This window comes from Phalaenopsis equestris, unplaced genomic scaffold, assembly GCF_001263595.1.
Source record: "Phalaenopsis equestris unplaced genomic scaffold, ASM126359v1 Scaffold000507, whole genome shotgun sequence".
NCBI lineage: Eukaryota > Viridiplantae > Streptophyta > Magnoliopsida > Asparagales > Orchidaceae > Phalaenopsis > Phalaenopsis equestris.
In genome coordinates, this window is record NW_018164947.1 from 7,282 (window position 1) to 24,147 (window position 16,866).

The following is a 16,866-nucleotide window of genomic DNA, read 5'->3' on the forward strand; positions in this document are numbered from 1 at the left end:
TATATATATATACATATAATTCCAAAATATTAGGTTAATTTTAGTTGATTATATTTTAGAGTAGAAGATTTTATTGTGAAGCACCCAAGTCATCATAGAACAATTTACATATGAGACATAATAAATCTCTTGCTAATTATGATTAAAGTTGTTTAAGGCATGCACTGGGTGAAAGGAGAAAAGCAATAAATATTTAGAATTCGGAACCGCTCGACCTCTATCCTAGCATTCTAGAGGGGTTCTGCTTACAACATGTCATACAACAACACATAAGACATTGCTAGAAATATAATTGAAATGGACCACATAAATAAGGGTTGCTTTGCGAACTTTTTATTATATTATTGATTGCAAAGTTTCCAAATAAATTTTTAAGTGCTTAATACATTAAATATTGGCAATCTAGTTCAAGTCCTTGTGGGAAAAGTTATGTGGAGATAGACCAAAGAGCTAAAACTTGTAATTTGACAATTCGGAAGTGGCTCCCAAAATGGAGCCCATATGAGGCAATTAGCTAACTTTTTCAGCTACTCATATGGTAGCATGTTGGATTGTGGGCTATTAGATTCCACCCTGCAACCCATATAAATGATGGATTTCTCAATGCATGAACATGCATAAGGTCTGAAAAATGATGTGCCGAGTTTTTAAATTGGTGAGTGGTATTAGTGACATAATCTCCTCACTGTGAAGTTTTAGCAATCAATCCCGGCAACAACCTCTTTGAATCTATATATGTTGATGATGGCATAATGCCTACTAGGAAGGGTTTTCTAATCTCCCAAATATAAGTAGTTTAGTTCTTCTTCAATAAAATAAGTCCAAAAGGTTTTTGTTATAAAAACTCAAGGGTAATCTATAAAGATGGATAACCTTCTCCTTATTGCACGATGTTGAGTAAAGAAAGGGTTGTCGTCTAAGACTTGGTGATGTTAAAAAAATTGATTGTGAGAAAAAGAGTAGGAGACAATAATATATACATGTCGTGAGAGGTTGAAGATCTTCTATAATTGGAAGATTTTTTTCTTTAGAGCTTTAAATCAGTTAACTTTGTACAGTCTTTGATTGTGTAACCTCAAGCATAAATATGTGACATCAAGATGCATGAATGTGTAACTATCTGTGTAACCCTATAGGGTGGGAGCCAGAGGAGGTGGTGGTTATATAACTACCCCTACTCATGACTCACTGAGAAAGTATCATTCTGTATAACAAGGAATTAGCAATGGTTCACTCAAACAAATTTCTCAAGCATGTGTTGGGTAGACAAAATATCTTCAAAGGAGGATTGAAATCTTATACCTTGCTAGACTTGGTCTAGGATGATCTTGTCCATTCCACATTTGTTTTCCCACCAATGTTGGTAAAAGGCAAGTTAACCACCTTAGTGTATTAAGTAAGGTTAAACAAGGAACCTTAAAGCGTTAACTTCAAACACTTGAGGCCAAAAGTTCTTGATCATTAATCTAGAAGAGGACAAGTACCTGACCATTGGGTGATAATATAAAGCGAAGATGTTTCCCCGGAGGTTGCAGAGCACATCATGATATAAAGGTCTTCGTGGAGCTACAACTTCTGACACAATAGATAATATTTTAAGTATGATGCAAAATATTAAAAAATTATGAGTAAATATGAAAGACTACTAAATTGATAAATAAATCATTATAATAATAGAAATAATAAAAGTAATGCTTAAATTCAATTGCTTAATACTTCAATCACTTAAAATTTAAAATATTATAATTTTTGTTAACCATAATATTTTTATAAAAAATTGAACTAATCAAGTAAAAAATCATAATCATCAATCGTAAAAATAATCATTAGCATCAATATTATCTTTTAAGTTGTAATCTTCATTGATTGCGTGAATGCAACTATAAATCATCTTAAGAATTCTATTAAAATATTCATATAATAATTACAATAATCATAAAAAGCATGATTTTTGAGGTATGAAAAAATTAATGATCTTTTTTTATATGCAAATATTGAACATGACAACCAAAACACAAAATTCTTTTATTAAAAATCTCAGTGAGAGAGAATAATGGAAGGAGATTCACTTGTAGAATGAAATGCACAACAACTAAAGGTGGTGGACAAGGTTAGCTAGAGTGGCGTTCAAAGGTAGTTGTTCATGATCGTGCACGACATCAATGGTGGTTACGGGCTGCCCTTTACCAAAGCTAGAGACATAAGGCTTGGAGTTAGGGACAAATTAAGGACCATGTATGCTCTAGTAAATTGTTATTCAGGATATGTCTATGAAGGATTTGTGTTGATGTGGTACATATATAAATCAAACAGGAGAACGATCAACGAAGCGAAAAATAGAACGAGAAAAAATTCACACCAGAAAACAGTAACACCACAGCGGAACACACAGATTTACGTGGTTCGGCAAATTGCTTACGTCCACGGAGTTGTAGAGGATTTTACTACTTGAGGAATTTGCATCAGTCAATCACCTCGACTTACAGGAAGAATCTCTCACTTCGTTGCTCTCTCTTCTTCTTTCTCTGTTCTTCTCTCTCTATACCGAGATACACCGAAGAAGCTTTACACCGAGATACACCTAAATTTACAAGAGAAATAAATTCAATTTCTCTTCTGCCACAAGTCACCAAGAAGAAGCCTGGGGAAAACAATCTTCTTCTTCTTCCTTCTCCTTCCTTCTGCCGCAAGGAACTACCTGCACTTTCCTTTTTTCTATCCCAAGAAAACTCAAAGAGCTCTTCTTCTATCCTAAGGAAACCCGAAGAACTCAAAATCGTAACTTGTCCTAAAATCGAAGGAGAGCTGCTGCGATGCCTTTTATTGCGAACAGGAAGGGAGGTTGGCGACGTTTCGTGAATATCGCTACCTCTCGCGACAGTGGAGCGGAAACAGGTGAGCGGGGCGAACCGAAGCTTCGCTTCGCGGCAGACGTTTGTGCCAATTCGCGAAATGGGAGGAGCGGGAGCAGTGGATTGTCGAGGTGGCATTCAATTTCACCATGGTTGGGGGCATTTATACCCGATGGAGGAGGTGCATGAGTTTCAAATTGCTAAAGTGGCACTAGGCAGGTTGGTGGGCCACTATTAGGGGACAGAGGCTTGATTGGTGAAATTGAATGCAGAATTTGATGCTCTATTTTTTAGAATTTTTACTTTCTCCCTCATGATGAGGAATATATATTGATTATTCCAAACCTGAAATATGACTGTCAAATTGTAATTGATTAAGGGCTTTAGTAAAAATGTCAAGAGTTTGTTATTTTGTTGGAGGCTTTAGTAAAAATGTCAAAAGTTTGTTATTTTGTTGGAGCATAACTAATTTGGATACTTTTATGTTTAATTCCTTTATAAAGTGTCTATTAATCTCTACATGCTTAGTCATATCATGGTGGACGAGATTTTTAGCAAATGCTTATGGTAGCTTAATTGTCACATCTCATTATAATTTATCCTTTTCTGGGAATTTTTAAATCTTTAAGATGTACAAACCGCATATCTTCATAAATTTCATGGGTTAACTTTGAATTTGCCCATTACACTACCCAACAACAACAAATTATTTCTCGCTTTTTCATGTAACTAAAAGTTTCTATAATTGTGCAACAACCACTTTCTTTCTTGCTTTTCCATGGTAGAAATATTTTGTTTTATCTTGCAATTGAATTATGGAGGTCTACGTTAGAGTCTAAAGGCCTTCGTTTGAGTAGATCTAAAACTGAATACATTGAATGTAATTTTAGTAGTAGTAGCTCTGTGGCCGAGTTGTAACTATAGGTGATCAAATCATTAAAAGGTGAATATCTCGGGTCTATTGTTCAAAGTGATGGTGAATAGATGGGGATGTATTAATAAAAATCAAGTTGGTTGGTTGATGTGGAGGAATGCATCAGGACTATTGTGTGATAAAAAAGTACCACTTAGATTGAAAGGAAAATTTTATAAGATGATGGTGAGACCTACAACTGTATGACACAAAATATTGGTCTTTAAAAGAGAACCATAAAATAAGGTTAAGTGTTGCTTAGATGAGAATGCTTTGGTGGATGAGTGCCTTGACACTTTGAGACAAAGTATGAAATGATTTTATCCGTGATAGGGTTGGTGTAGCTTTAGCCTGGAGAGTCGTCTTAGATGGTTTGGTCACTTTGGTCACATTAACGTCTTAGATGGTTTGGTCACATTAACTGTCGACCATCTGATGATCCAGTTAGAAGAGTAGATGTTTTAGATTCGACTTATATTAAGAAAGCAAAGGTATACATAAAAAAACTTAGGCATATTGTAAAAAAAATCATCTTAATCTGTTAGAATTAAATGAAAATATGACACTCAATGGGACACAATGGAGAAAAAAGATTTATGTAGTCTACCCCACTTAGTGAGATAAAGGCTTGTTGTATCTTGCAGTTGAATTTTTTGTCATCACGAATTGATAGCCTTTTTGTACCTTGGTCCTTATATGTGATTTTCAAAGTGTTGAGTTTCAATGGCTGTGATTCAAATAGGTTTGGAAGAGGTATATGTTGTAATATGAACAAGTTGAGATTGATATTATTATTACAAAATTCATATTCACAGAGTTGATGTTCCCCTCTTGAATGTGAGATTTATCGAAGATGGATTGATTTTTAAAGAAGGTTATTTCCTGGTGGTGTATAATTTTTTAGTAATGGCAGAATAATATTTGTATCCTTGAAGATGAGGAATAACTAATTAAAAAGCATTTAATGCATTTTTGGTCTAATTTATTATTTTTATGAGGAAGGTGTACAAAAGCAAAGTAGGCGAACACTTTGATAGAAATAGTGGAAATGAGTCTATTTATCAGATAAGCATGGGTGAGGGTTTGCTAAATTTTTTTTTAATTTTAGAAGTCGTAATGGTATTCAATAATTGAGATATGAAGCAGCTTTGCTGGTGACCATAATTGATTGAGCAACCTCCAAAACATATCTATTTTTCCTTGGGCTATCCTATTTGGTTGAGGAGTTTGAATGCAAGTAATTTGGTGAACAATTCCTTGTTGGAGGATTTATTTTGCAAAAATCAAACGAAAATATTCTTTCTTTCTGTTGGTCTAAAAGAATTTCTTTCAATTTATGTTTGGAATTGGGTCCCTGTAAAGGAGTGAAATTTTTGCAAAATGGAATTGGTTTCAAATTTATCCATCATTAGAAAGATCTAAGTGGCTTTAATGTGGTCAACAATGAATAATATAATCATCTTGTACCTGACATATTATTCACCCAAGATAGCCCCATAATTCACAATGAATTGGTGCAAAGGGTTGTAAGACTTTATAAGGATGACTAGGATAAGAAGTTTGAATGTTTTGGATAGTAGATAAGTTTCACACTTGAACACCTTCGGATTTATGTTGATAAAAAAAGAAGGAAACGGTTTTTTCGGTATATATGATTTGAATGATCAAGCTGAAAGTGCAACAACATGATTGTGCTTTCAATAGAAGAAGATAGATATTGAACATTTTTTACTTGCCTTGTAGGACTCTCTTTATTATCTAAAATGTAATTACCAACATCTTCTTCCACCTTGCTACTTATTTTTCCTGAGTGCCTATTATGGAATTCACAATGTCTAGAAAGAAAATTAATATAATTCATATTTTTCGTAATTTTGTTGATTTCTAATAAATTACATGATAGCATAGGAACGAAGAAAATTTAGTTAAAAACCAATGAGCTAGTAAAATTAATAGCCCTAATACCGGTTTCCTATGCTATGATGTAAAATTAATAGCCCTGATAATGGTTACCTATGCTATAATGTAGATTCCTTTGCAATTTTAATTGTATTCTTTTTCGACACGAATGAAAGGTTTGAAATAAGGAGGCATCCCCTATCATATCATCGAAGGCTTAGAGTCTACTATTTAAGATTATGGATTTCCCTTTTGGACATTAAGACATTCTAAATTATCCTTTTGTGAGCAATCGGATGATCAACTCCTTGGATATTAGTATTGTACGAGATCATGATTAATGGCAAGATGCGGCACCAATGGTGAATCTTTCCAAAGGCAAGAGAGAGGCACCAATGGTGAATCTCCAAAAGCCATTTTGTGTTCAACCATCAAAATGGTTCGAACAAAAAAATTCTTAGGGGAAGAATGTGGAAGTTATATACTTCCTGAGAGGTTGATATGGAAAATTGAGAATTGTGGTTCAGATACCATGAAAATATAAAAGTGTAAAAAGATGGAGAAAATCTTATTTTCTTATTTCTCAATAATGAAATTATAGCTCTTCTGTTTATATAATAAGGAATGATTAGGGCAAGACTAATTACAACATAATTCCAATTTATCAAAGAAAACATAACCCAAAAGGAAAGAAATATGAAATAAGGAGTGAATGGAGCTGAAATAGGAAACTCAGAATTCTATAGAAAGGGTAGCGGCGTATTTCCAAGATGGTTAATTAGATGCTTGGCGACATTTACATCCGATGGAAGTTACCGATTGCCAAGGTCATGTTGGGCAAAGCTGGTGGGCCAAATGTGTTATTTTTTTCAAAACTTATGCAGATTTCATAGAGTAGTCGTACATGTCCTGATCTTCCCTTTAATGCATATAGTAAGTTTCCAATTGCAAGTTTTTATTATGTAATGTGGTTTCGTCATGCAGCTAAGATGCAAGCAATGCAATTGCTCTTTAAGTATGCTATCTGTTGTTGAAGTGGTTTGGTGGTACAAGTTTGGAATGATACATTAGGGCGTTCAACGCTCATGCTATATTCAGAAGTTTTTTTTTTTTAATTTGATCAGTCTCTATGCAATTTTCTTTTTCTTTTTTTTTTTTTTTTTGCATTTCGTGACTATTCTTTAATTATTTCTTGCTGCACAAGTGTTTGTTTCATGCAAAAACATGTGCTTTTCTTGAATTTTTAGAATGTGCCAACTCTAGCCATTGATTTTAAACATTGGCTTATTTTGGGTTTTTTGTTTTTTCCATGAATTCAGTACCTTCTACACACTTGAAGCCATTAATTTGTTCTTTTCTTGGAGCTGCTTTAATTATTTTCGATTTCTTCATCATAAATCAACTTTTTTTTTTTGGGTGGAGGATGCAAAATTGCAAACACTCTGAATGTGTCTTCCCCATCTGTGGGTGACAAATTTTTTCCCAAATTCAATTGACTTAATTGTTTCTAAGAAAAATCCGGTTGAAAGAAGAGATTTCACCACTTCTTTGCTATGGTAATGAATTAACAGATCAATGCATTTGAATCTCATGCATCTATAAACTTTTTTAATCAATTGGATCAATTTTTAATCAGAGGCTGGATTCTCAAGCAGACACCACACTACGGCTCGTTTCAGCTGGCACCTCCACTGCACATGGATTCAACTTGAAACAAACAAAGAGGAAATGGGAGGCCATTAATGGAAGTCGGGATCCTGGGCATTGTCCCCTCGCCTTAGCTTTACCTTGTTCAACAAGCTCCTCGGAAAGCAGTAAAAGGAGCTCAGGAACTATTTGCACATCCTCATCAGCTCATGTGGCTGATGAAGAATGTTCCATGGATCTCGATCTAAATTTCGAACTGAAACTAAATTCTGAAAATAAAAATTTACCCAAGGTCCCTTGTGTCACCACTTCAAATCCAGTATCCACAAATCTTGTTATCGATCTTCAGTTGAGTTTATCTGTTGGAGCATCTGCGTCATCTATCACAAGCGAGCATGAAGCCCCTGCAAAACATCTAATTAGCCTAGAGGCTTCAACTGTCAATTTTCCTGAGCCAGCTATTGATGATGGAGCCATTTCTTCGTGCTGGAAAAATGACAGCCGTCGAATTCCATACAGTTACAACGCGGTATCAACAATGCCCATCAGAGTTCCAAATTCAAACCTGTTATTGATTTTCCCTGAGGCACCAAAAACCCCAGTTGAGTGTGCTTCAGCGAACATCGAAAAGAAAAATCGAAGCAGCAGCAGCACAAAAAATTGTCATTTTCCTGGTTGTCTGAAAGGAGCCAGGGGTGCTTCTGGACTCTGCATTGGCCATGGCGGAGGTCGAAGATGCCAGAAAGCTGGTTGTCACAAAGGAGCTGAAGGACGGACCATATATTGTAAGGCTCATGGAGGCGGCCGTCGCTGCGAGTTTCTCGGCTGCACGAAAAGTGCTGAAGGTCGCACCGATCTTTGCATCGCACATGGCGGTGGTCGCCGATGCTGCAATAATGGTTGCATGCGTGCTGCAAGAGGAAAATCTGGATTATGCATCAGGCATGGTGGCGGCAAGAGATGCCAGAAGGAAAACTGCACGAAGAGTGCGGAAGGCCAATCAGGCTTATGCATCGCCCACGGTGGAGGCAAACGTTGCCAGTTCCTAGAATGCACAAAAGGCGCGCAGGGGAGCACGATGTACTGCAAAGCTCATGGTGGGGGAAAGCGGTGTTCTTTTCCCAACTGCAGCAAAGGTGCAGAGGGAAGCACTCCCTTCTGTAAAGGGCATGGTGGAGGTAAGCGATGCTTGTTTCACGGTGGCGGTGTGTGCACTAAGAGCGTTCATGGCGGAACGCATTTCTGCGTAGCTCATGGTGGCGGTAAGAGGTGCGCTGCGCCGGAGTGTACGAAGAGCGCAAGAGGTCGAACGGATTACTGTGTTCGTCACGGTGGGGGGAGGCGATGCCAGTCTGAGGGATGCGGGAAGAGTGCACAGGGAAGCACAAATTTCTGCAAGGCACATGGAGGTGGGAAAAGGTGTTTGTGGGGCGAAGCTGGGTCGGATATGGGTGGTGGAGGGTCTCGGTGTGATAGATTTGCTAGGGGAAAGCTTGGCCTTTGTGCTTCTCACCTGGCCTTAGTGCAGGACCACCAGGTTCATGGTGGAGAGACCATTGCAATTCTCAGTGCTGATAAAGCATTAGCTACCAAAGCTGATAAGATGAAGGGAATTGCTGTTGAAGAGGGAAGCAGTGTTCTGAGCTGGAGTAAACTGGATCCCGTAACTTCTCTAAAGGCTGGAGCAGCTTCTCTTCCAGAAGGTAGGGTTCATGGAGGGAGTCTTATGGCTTTGCTTGCAGGTGGTTCTATAGCCGATCATTTCGCAAGCCATGGCGCGGGTGCAGCACTTCAAGATTGAATGAAGTTTCATTGTACACCATGAATCATGGAAATTTGTAAAAGAAAACCAATTATTTTTCTTGTTTGGATGGGGTCTTCTGTGATTAGTTTGCTTAGTTTTGTAGTTTTCTTTTCCCCCCTAATTTCAGCTAGTTTTTCTTAATTGGATGCGTGTAGCAGGTGAGGAAACCATGTTTTTTCATCTGTTATTGTGTTTGATGTTCTGTTGACCCTACCCCTTTTGTTAAAAGAATAAGGAGGGTAGGACTATGGTCTATGGGTTCTTTTAGCTTTTCTGTAGATTTAAATGTATAGTAGGGAACTTTGTCAGTTTTCTCTTAATAGATTTATATTTATATCTGCTGCTAGTAAAATTTTACTGTTTTTTTTTTTTTTCTTTGGTCATATTAGTAGTCATTACAAGCACTTATATATTTTATTAAGCAATGGGTGATGGAAGTAATTCATTTCTCTTTTTTGTTTTAATTGGACTATTGTCAGTCTTTTAGATTGCTGAAGTGCTATCTTCTAAATGATTTACCAATAACTTATTTATTTAATTTCAAATTATTTGAATATATTTTTAGATTTTAAAATCTTTAATTTATTCTCATTTAAATATGAAAGTTGTGAATTTAAGTAGCTTAAATTGACTTATGCATTGATTTGTGAATTCATTACCAAAGCAAAGAAGTGGTGTAATCTCTTATTTCAACTGGATCTTCTTAGAAACAAATATGTTAATTGAATTTGGGGGAAACAATTGTCACCCACAGATGGGGAAGACACATTCAGAGTTTGCACACTCTGAAAATGTAAGTAAAGCATGTGTTTTTGCATGAAACAAAACACTTATCCAGCAATAAACAAAATATAGGATAAGCGTTGAAGGCCTTGATGTATTATCATTCCAAACTTGTAGCACCCAACCGCTTCAAAAACAAATACCATACTTAAGAAGCAATTGCATTTCTTACATCTTAGTTGCATGACGAAACGAAATTACATAATAAAACTAGAAACTGTAGAAGTTTTGAAAAATAACACATTTGACCCACCAGCTTTGCCTGGCACCGCCTTGACAGTTAATACATGGCTTCTGCACCTCCATCAGGATGTAAATGTCGCCAAGCATGTGATTAACCACCTTGGCAATATGCTGCAATTCTTTCTGTAATTGTTGTAATTAGTCTTACTCTAGCCGTTTCTTATCATTTAAGCAGAAAAGTTATAATGTCATTGTAGAGAAATAAAAAAAGTACGATTTTTTACATGGTATGAGAGCTGGGTCAGAAACTAATTGATCCAGAGTTTAGCCTTAGTGCCTATACAGAGTTTTCTATACCTGACCCAGCTTTTAGTGTCTATGAGATTCTATGCATAGACGCTAAGGCATATACTTATTGAGTAGTGGCTCCTGAATTGATCCACCAAGTGTTAGAAAAAAATAAATTAAGAAGTGTATCTTTCTCTGTTTGTCAAGTATGATATTTGGTACAAGACTTCTTTTTATGTCCGGACTTACCACAAAAGAAACAAGCAGATTTTTTAGTTTCTTCTTCATTTTGTTTCTTTTGTGATGGACTTTTAGCAACTTCATTGTTCTTCTGTCTTTTCTCTTTATTATTCCTAAATGTGTTATTCAAATTAGAACTTTCAGTCTTTTCTTGCTTTAGCCTTTCTTTCTCTTGCACACATTGAGAAATGAGCTCATTGAAAGTACGTTTATCATCTTGTTGGTTGTGCATGAACTTAAATTGACTGAATTGTGCGGGAAGAACAATCAAAACTAGATGTACTAAAAGATCCTCAGAATATCTTACTCTAGTATCTTTAGTTTTGAAGCAACATGAGACTTCTTCATGATGCACTCTTTTTTGTTTCCTTTATTTTATTACATCATTGAAATCAAGCTCGCTAAAAGCATGCTTGTTTAAGCTTTGTCATTCTTAGCAAAGCATTTCTCAATAGTCTCAAGGAAACGTTTGACCGTATCAACCTTATCAAACACAGTATTCCTAAATATTTCTGGAATGCCTCACTTAACGATCATGAGACTCATACGATTCGAATGATCACATTTCTCAAGTTTCTTTTTATCCTTAGTGGAACTGTGATAAGTAGTAGTGGGACGTTCAATCCTTAGTGCAATGCCTAGAGGAAGACAACCGATAGTGATTAATACACATTAATTTTCCATTTAACATAGGAATGAAGTTAACATTTACATATTTTTAGTTTTTAGATACAGTAATTGTGCATAGAATAAAATCACAAATTCACATTAGGGTCCATTAAAAAAATATAAACAAGATTTAAAATAATGGTTAATCCCTTCATAATAATTCTATACACAACCTTACTATTTAGTCTTTGGACATAAATATCAATTTGTAAGTTGTATTCTTGGTGTAGTGATCAAACATTAATAATAAATCATGTTAAATAATAAGTTAATCTTTGGATCCACTTATTATTTATATGCTACTGAATAATTGTTATATATTTATCACTACATGTATGAATTTAAATATGGTCAAATTTTAATATTCCTTTAGGTCAATTAATACTTAATTAATTAGAAAATATTAAGAATCTTAATAACCATTATTTTTAGAAATAGAAAAAATATTTCAATAATTATTATAGCACTATAGCAAAAATTACTGCAACAAATTATTGTCGCAGTTTCACAGCACTACGATTGTGTTAGAACTGTTATCTTCATTAAAGTTATTCGCAATAAACAAACAAGAAAATCAGAAGGATATGGTTTCATTGATTTTTTTTTTCTTATCAAGCAGCTGATGATGTATTTATTGCTAAAGCAGGCCAATGCGTATTTGTGTTGCAAATCCAAGAAAATTATCTGGTGCATCAGGATATAGCTGTGCATCAGCACACGGCTCCCGGTCTGAAGGAGATTCAACTATCACAACAATATTTGTGGGATGACTTGACCCAAATGTTAGTGAAGATGAGCTGAAGCAGTATTTTCTGAACATGGTGATGTTGCTTCTGTAAAAGGTTCCGGCTGGGAAGCAATGTGGTTTTGTACAATTTGTCCAAAGAAGCAATGCTGAATTTGCTCTGCAAGCACTGAATGGAACACTTATAGGGAAGCAAAATGTTCATCTTTCATGTATGTCCCTATTTCTGACTTGAATGTTTCTTACAAAGCAGTGTTGGCTTACCATTATGATGTTGTCAAGTGGACATATCATACTTGATTCAAATATTTGTAGAGGAAAATTGATTGATTATAAATGTTAAAATATGTGGTGTTGAAATCCTTTGCAAGGAATATTATTGACTATCACAATTATTGAAGGATGAAGATTAAAACATTTCCCACATATGTTAACAACATAATAATCAAACAGGATAATATTGAGCAAAGTGTTTCACTCAGCACACACATTTTTCTAGAGTGCTTACATGAAAGATTTGTCATATTAATTATGGAGCTCCATAAATAGACTTTACTATGACACTAGCATCATAAAATTATAAATACAATAACAACATTGACCCCCACCTGTATAACATATTAATTATGGAGCTCCATAAATAGACTTTACCATGACAAAAGCATCATGAAATTATAAATACAATAACAACATTGACCCCCACCTATATAACATATTTGCACATTTTAGTTTTAATAAAATATAAACCAGTCTTTTGTATTTCAAAAAAAAACATGCTTAAAAGTACTTATTTAACAAAAATATGAATTTATAAAGTTAGATTACAAAGTTCAATAATTTAACACACTTCAAAAAAAAAAACATAATATTGATCATCAATGATATCACAACCAATATAGAATGAAGCAAGTCCATGTCTAATATCCGCCTCAAAATGTTTCAGCAATGAAATTCACACATGAATAATTAATCTCTAACAACTATCATATATGCAGATGTGTTCCCCATAGTACCATATCTTTACCAATATATAAAATGTGCCACAACTCATCCTTTTTACCCTTCATTCACATTTATCCTTATAGAAAAAAACTCTCACTCATTATAGTTAGGAATGCTTTTGATGAGAATCAATATATATAGAGCACCAAAGCTCTATTTCAGCTTCATGCCTGAAAAGCCAAATAGGAAGAGTATTTACTAGTGAAGGCTTTGAAGACCCAACTTTGCTTTATGATTAACTAGAAAAGAAATGTTCAAATGCTCCATAAAAGAATTGTTGGTGGTTTTGCATGCAAATGACTATAAGTTGCTTGAAGTTTTGGAAGGTTTTTTATATAAATTTTAGCATCAATTAGAGAAAAGAATTGTTGCTTGGTTGAAAATGTGGTTTAGAAAGTGAAGCATTTATTTTAATTTGTGTTGAATATGAAAATGAATGTTTATTTTTTTTTAGAGAATTTTAAAGAGGTTTTTGATGGTGGAAAATAATGTAAGAATTTCATGCTTTTTTAAAACATCACATTTGCATTTACATTTATGTAATCAGATTGAGGATGCATTTGGGAAGGGTTTGGTTGTATGGAAATCTCAATACAAAAGCTGCGGTGGAAACTCTGTTCTTTAAAAACTGATGTTCCATACGTAGTTGTTTAGTTTGAAAAATTCATTTTTGAAAATGTTGTCTGTGATTAAATGTTTGAAATACTCCTTTGCTCATATTGTATAAATTTTGATCTAATTTTTTGTGAGTGTGTTATATATATGTAATAAATATTAAAGATCTTTATTTTTAATTGCGAGATATATAAATAAATAGATATATACGTCTGAATTAGAGAAGAAGTTAATTCCAATGATGAATTAAGCAATAAGCGATGTACACGTAAAAGGTTAAATTTAGAATGAAAGAAATTAAACCATAGGAAGCGGTCGTCTGAAAACTCCCACAAATTTGTAGAAAAGGTGGTGTGGCGAACACGTCGTATGATCTAAAACGCCCAACCTTAGTTCGAAAAGCCAAAACAAATAGGCCCTGAGTCTCAAAAAAGAGATTTTTGGATGTCCAATCTTCTTAAGCATAGGATGTTTTACTGAATTTATCATAAATTGTGAAACTTTCTATCATAAAAAGTAATTTATCATCTTATAATTAGATTATGATTAAAGGATTCGCGGCCTAATAGCTGGAGAAGAATGTTATCTTTTTAAATCACTAATTTAAATAATATATTAATTTATAACTCATCATTCAATCTAAAAAAAATTCTTTCATTGCAGTGATGATAGAGAATCTTTCCTAATAGTTGGGCATACTTGTGCTGCAAAAAAGTCATTTTAATAGCCATAAAACTCAAAAGCAAAAATAAGATTGGAATTTCTTTATTTCCAAATATACCCACAAATAATAATTTTTCTGCACAAATTATTAATTATGTTGTATTTTATACTAAGTCAGAGGTTGATGTAGGAGAAATTAATGTGTCCTGATCACATGTTTATAAAATATGCAAGTATATGTTGAATTCCAATTTATGTGTAATTTTGCTCAGAAGAGGAAAAATATATTGTCTATTAACATAAATTTGCTAAAGTTCTAATATATAATACAAAATAGATACTCATTTAGCACATCTCGAACGATATTTGATTTTTCCCTTCTTATCTTGATCTCACTTCGACGCCATGAATCACTGTTTGTCATCTCATCTTTACGTATGTTCCCCATGCACTGGTCGGGTCGCATCTTTGTTGGCCTACTTGGCTTTTGTGACAACTCAGTGCAGAGCAATTTGACATTAGAGCGAGTTGCCCTCTTAAACTAAGTCGATCCTTTAGTTATTCAGGCAAATCTACTCCCCTTGTTAAATGGGTTAGCTGATCGTTGTAAGCGAACTAAATGATTTGTACTCGGCTACTTATACACGGCTACTTAAAAAAAACTAAATTATGTTATGGTTAAAGTAAATCTATCAACCAATGGCTTAACAAATCTGTCAATCAATCAATCAACCAATCAATCTGAAATGACTAAATGCACATATCTTCACTAGGATGTTAAAATTTGGTAAAACCAAAATTGAACCGAGTAACTGAATTATATATAAGTTCAATTTGATCCCGTTCAATATCATAATTAGTAGATTTTGTGTTGTCTATTATTTGGTTTGCTTTAATCGAATTGATGAAATTTTCAACTGAATCGACTGTTTGCCCAGCCTCGACGACCGTTAAGTGAATGATGTACATGTTGATAGAGCTTATTAACTGCAAAAGAACTATCTGGCTCGTTTAACCTTTGGTACTGAAATGATATAACCAAATGAGGGTGGAGAGCAAGACCAGGATAAAGTTGTGTAGCAACAACCATAGCCGAAACTTTGGTTGGGATAGGTATAAGAACAAGTTTGGAATTCAAAATGTTGAAACGTTGTAGCTACTGTAATGTCTTTGAATCCAGTAGATCAATGAAATTTAGTAGATTCTTAAAATTTTCTTCATGTTGGAATTCAACATGAAGAACTGGCTGATTATGTGTGGTAGCTCCTGTAAGCAAGACACTGGCAATTGGTAATTTTGAGATGGGACTAAGAGGCTGTATGGTAACTGATTTAAGTTTGATTTAACTTAAATCTTAAGAAACAGAAAAATGGTAGCTTTTAAATCCTGCGTTCAGTAAATCCAATTTGTACGCACAAATCACAATGCGATCAGAAGACTAAGGATGGTGGCTCAACAATCAAAACATTGAATTCAAGGAACTTGATGTGAACCGGTCATTTGAAGACCAACAGCCCGATTGAGTCAATAGACCATCAATACTGATGGATCCAGCCCGCGGACTTTTTTATGGCTCCAACGGCCGAGGCTTCCTAAAAATGCCAACTGACCGTGACTAGCCGACTGATCTACCTCGGCAGAAGCGACCATCACATAGTCAGTCACTTTGTCCGACCGAGCCGAAGCACGCCAATCCGCCAATCGCAGTCCTACCACGCTCCTCTCCATAGACATCTATCTGCACTACTTTCTCTCTCTCTCGTTCTCGTTCTCCTTTGCTCAGCTCCAACACTCGGGACTTGTGTTACAAAAGACAATTTGGGATTCAACACCCAAAAAGCTAGAGTGGTGAGTGCGGATATGCCTCCTCACAGAAAGACATGACATTCATGGAATTCAACAGAGAGAAGGTATGTCAAGACATACAAGAGAAGGTCTGGGCGATGCGAGTGCAAAGAATGGACCAGTTCGAGGCTCTCCAAGCGACCATGACTCAGTGGAGCCTCCAATTGTCGCCCTTGGAGGAAGAATCTCGGGGAACTCGCCCCCAAAAAGCTCCCCTCAACAATCTGCCAACGCCCAACGGCCGGGCCGGTGGTCGACCAACCAAAGGGCCAGGGGATTCCCAACTGGCAGACAACGCAACATCTACACCGGTAGTCCAACATCGGGCCGACCGAGCGGGATCGCTTGCCCGACTAGCTGCAGGAAACGCTTTCACCCACAGAATTCTGGAAACCGTACCCCTAGCGAAGCTGAGAATTCCTCACTTCGATCCTTATAAAAAGAAGAGTGACCCGACCTACCATATAGCTTCTTTCGAGTCACTGGGCAGAGTCCTGCGGATCAATGATGCCATGAAGTGTCGGCTTTTTTCTGACCACGCTGAAAAAGTTCGCGCTTCGGTGGTTTAACAGTCTGTCGAGATGAAATCATCCCATCCTTCTTCAAGTTTCGAAAGGTCTTCCTAGCGCTTTTTGTTAACGTGCAGAAGCTGAGGAAGGATACAAAAACTCTGCTTCAGATCAAGCAGGGAGAGAATGAAAGCTTGTGGGCTAAACAT

At 35.6% G+C, this 16,866-nt stretch overlaps 1 protein-coding gene across 1 annotated transcript in view; it reads left to right on the top strand.

The window, feature by feature from the left end:
* Nucleotides 1-9,423, top strand: part of LOC110028250 — a gene marked incomplete at its 5' end in the record, with an annotated part of 14,824 nt that extends 5,401 nt beyond the window's left edge. The window contains one exon of the mRNA XM_020730021.1: nt 7,301-9,423. Within this exon, the coding sequence (XP_020585680.1) occupies nt 7,301-9,112 (1,812 nt within the window). The remainder of the gene's footprint in view (nt 1-7,300) is intronic.
* Between the last annotated feature and the right edge of the window lie 7,443 nt (nt 9,424-16,866).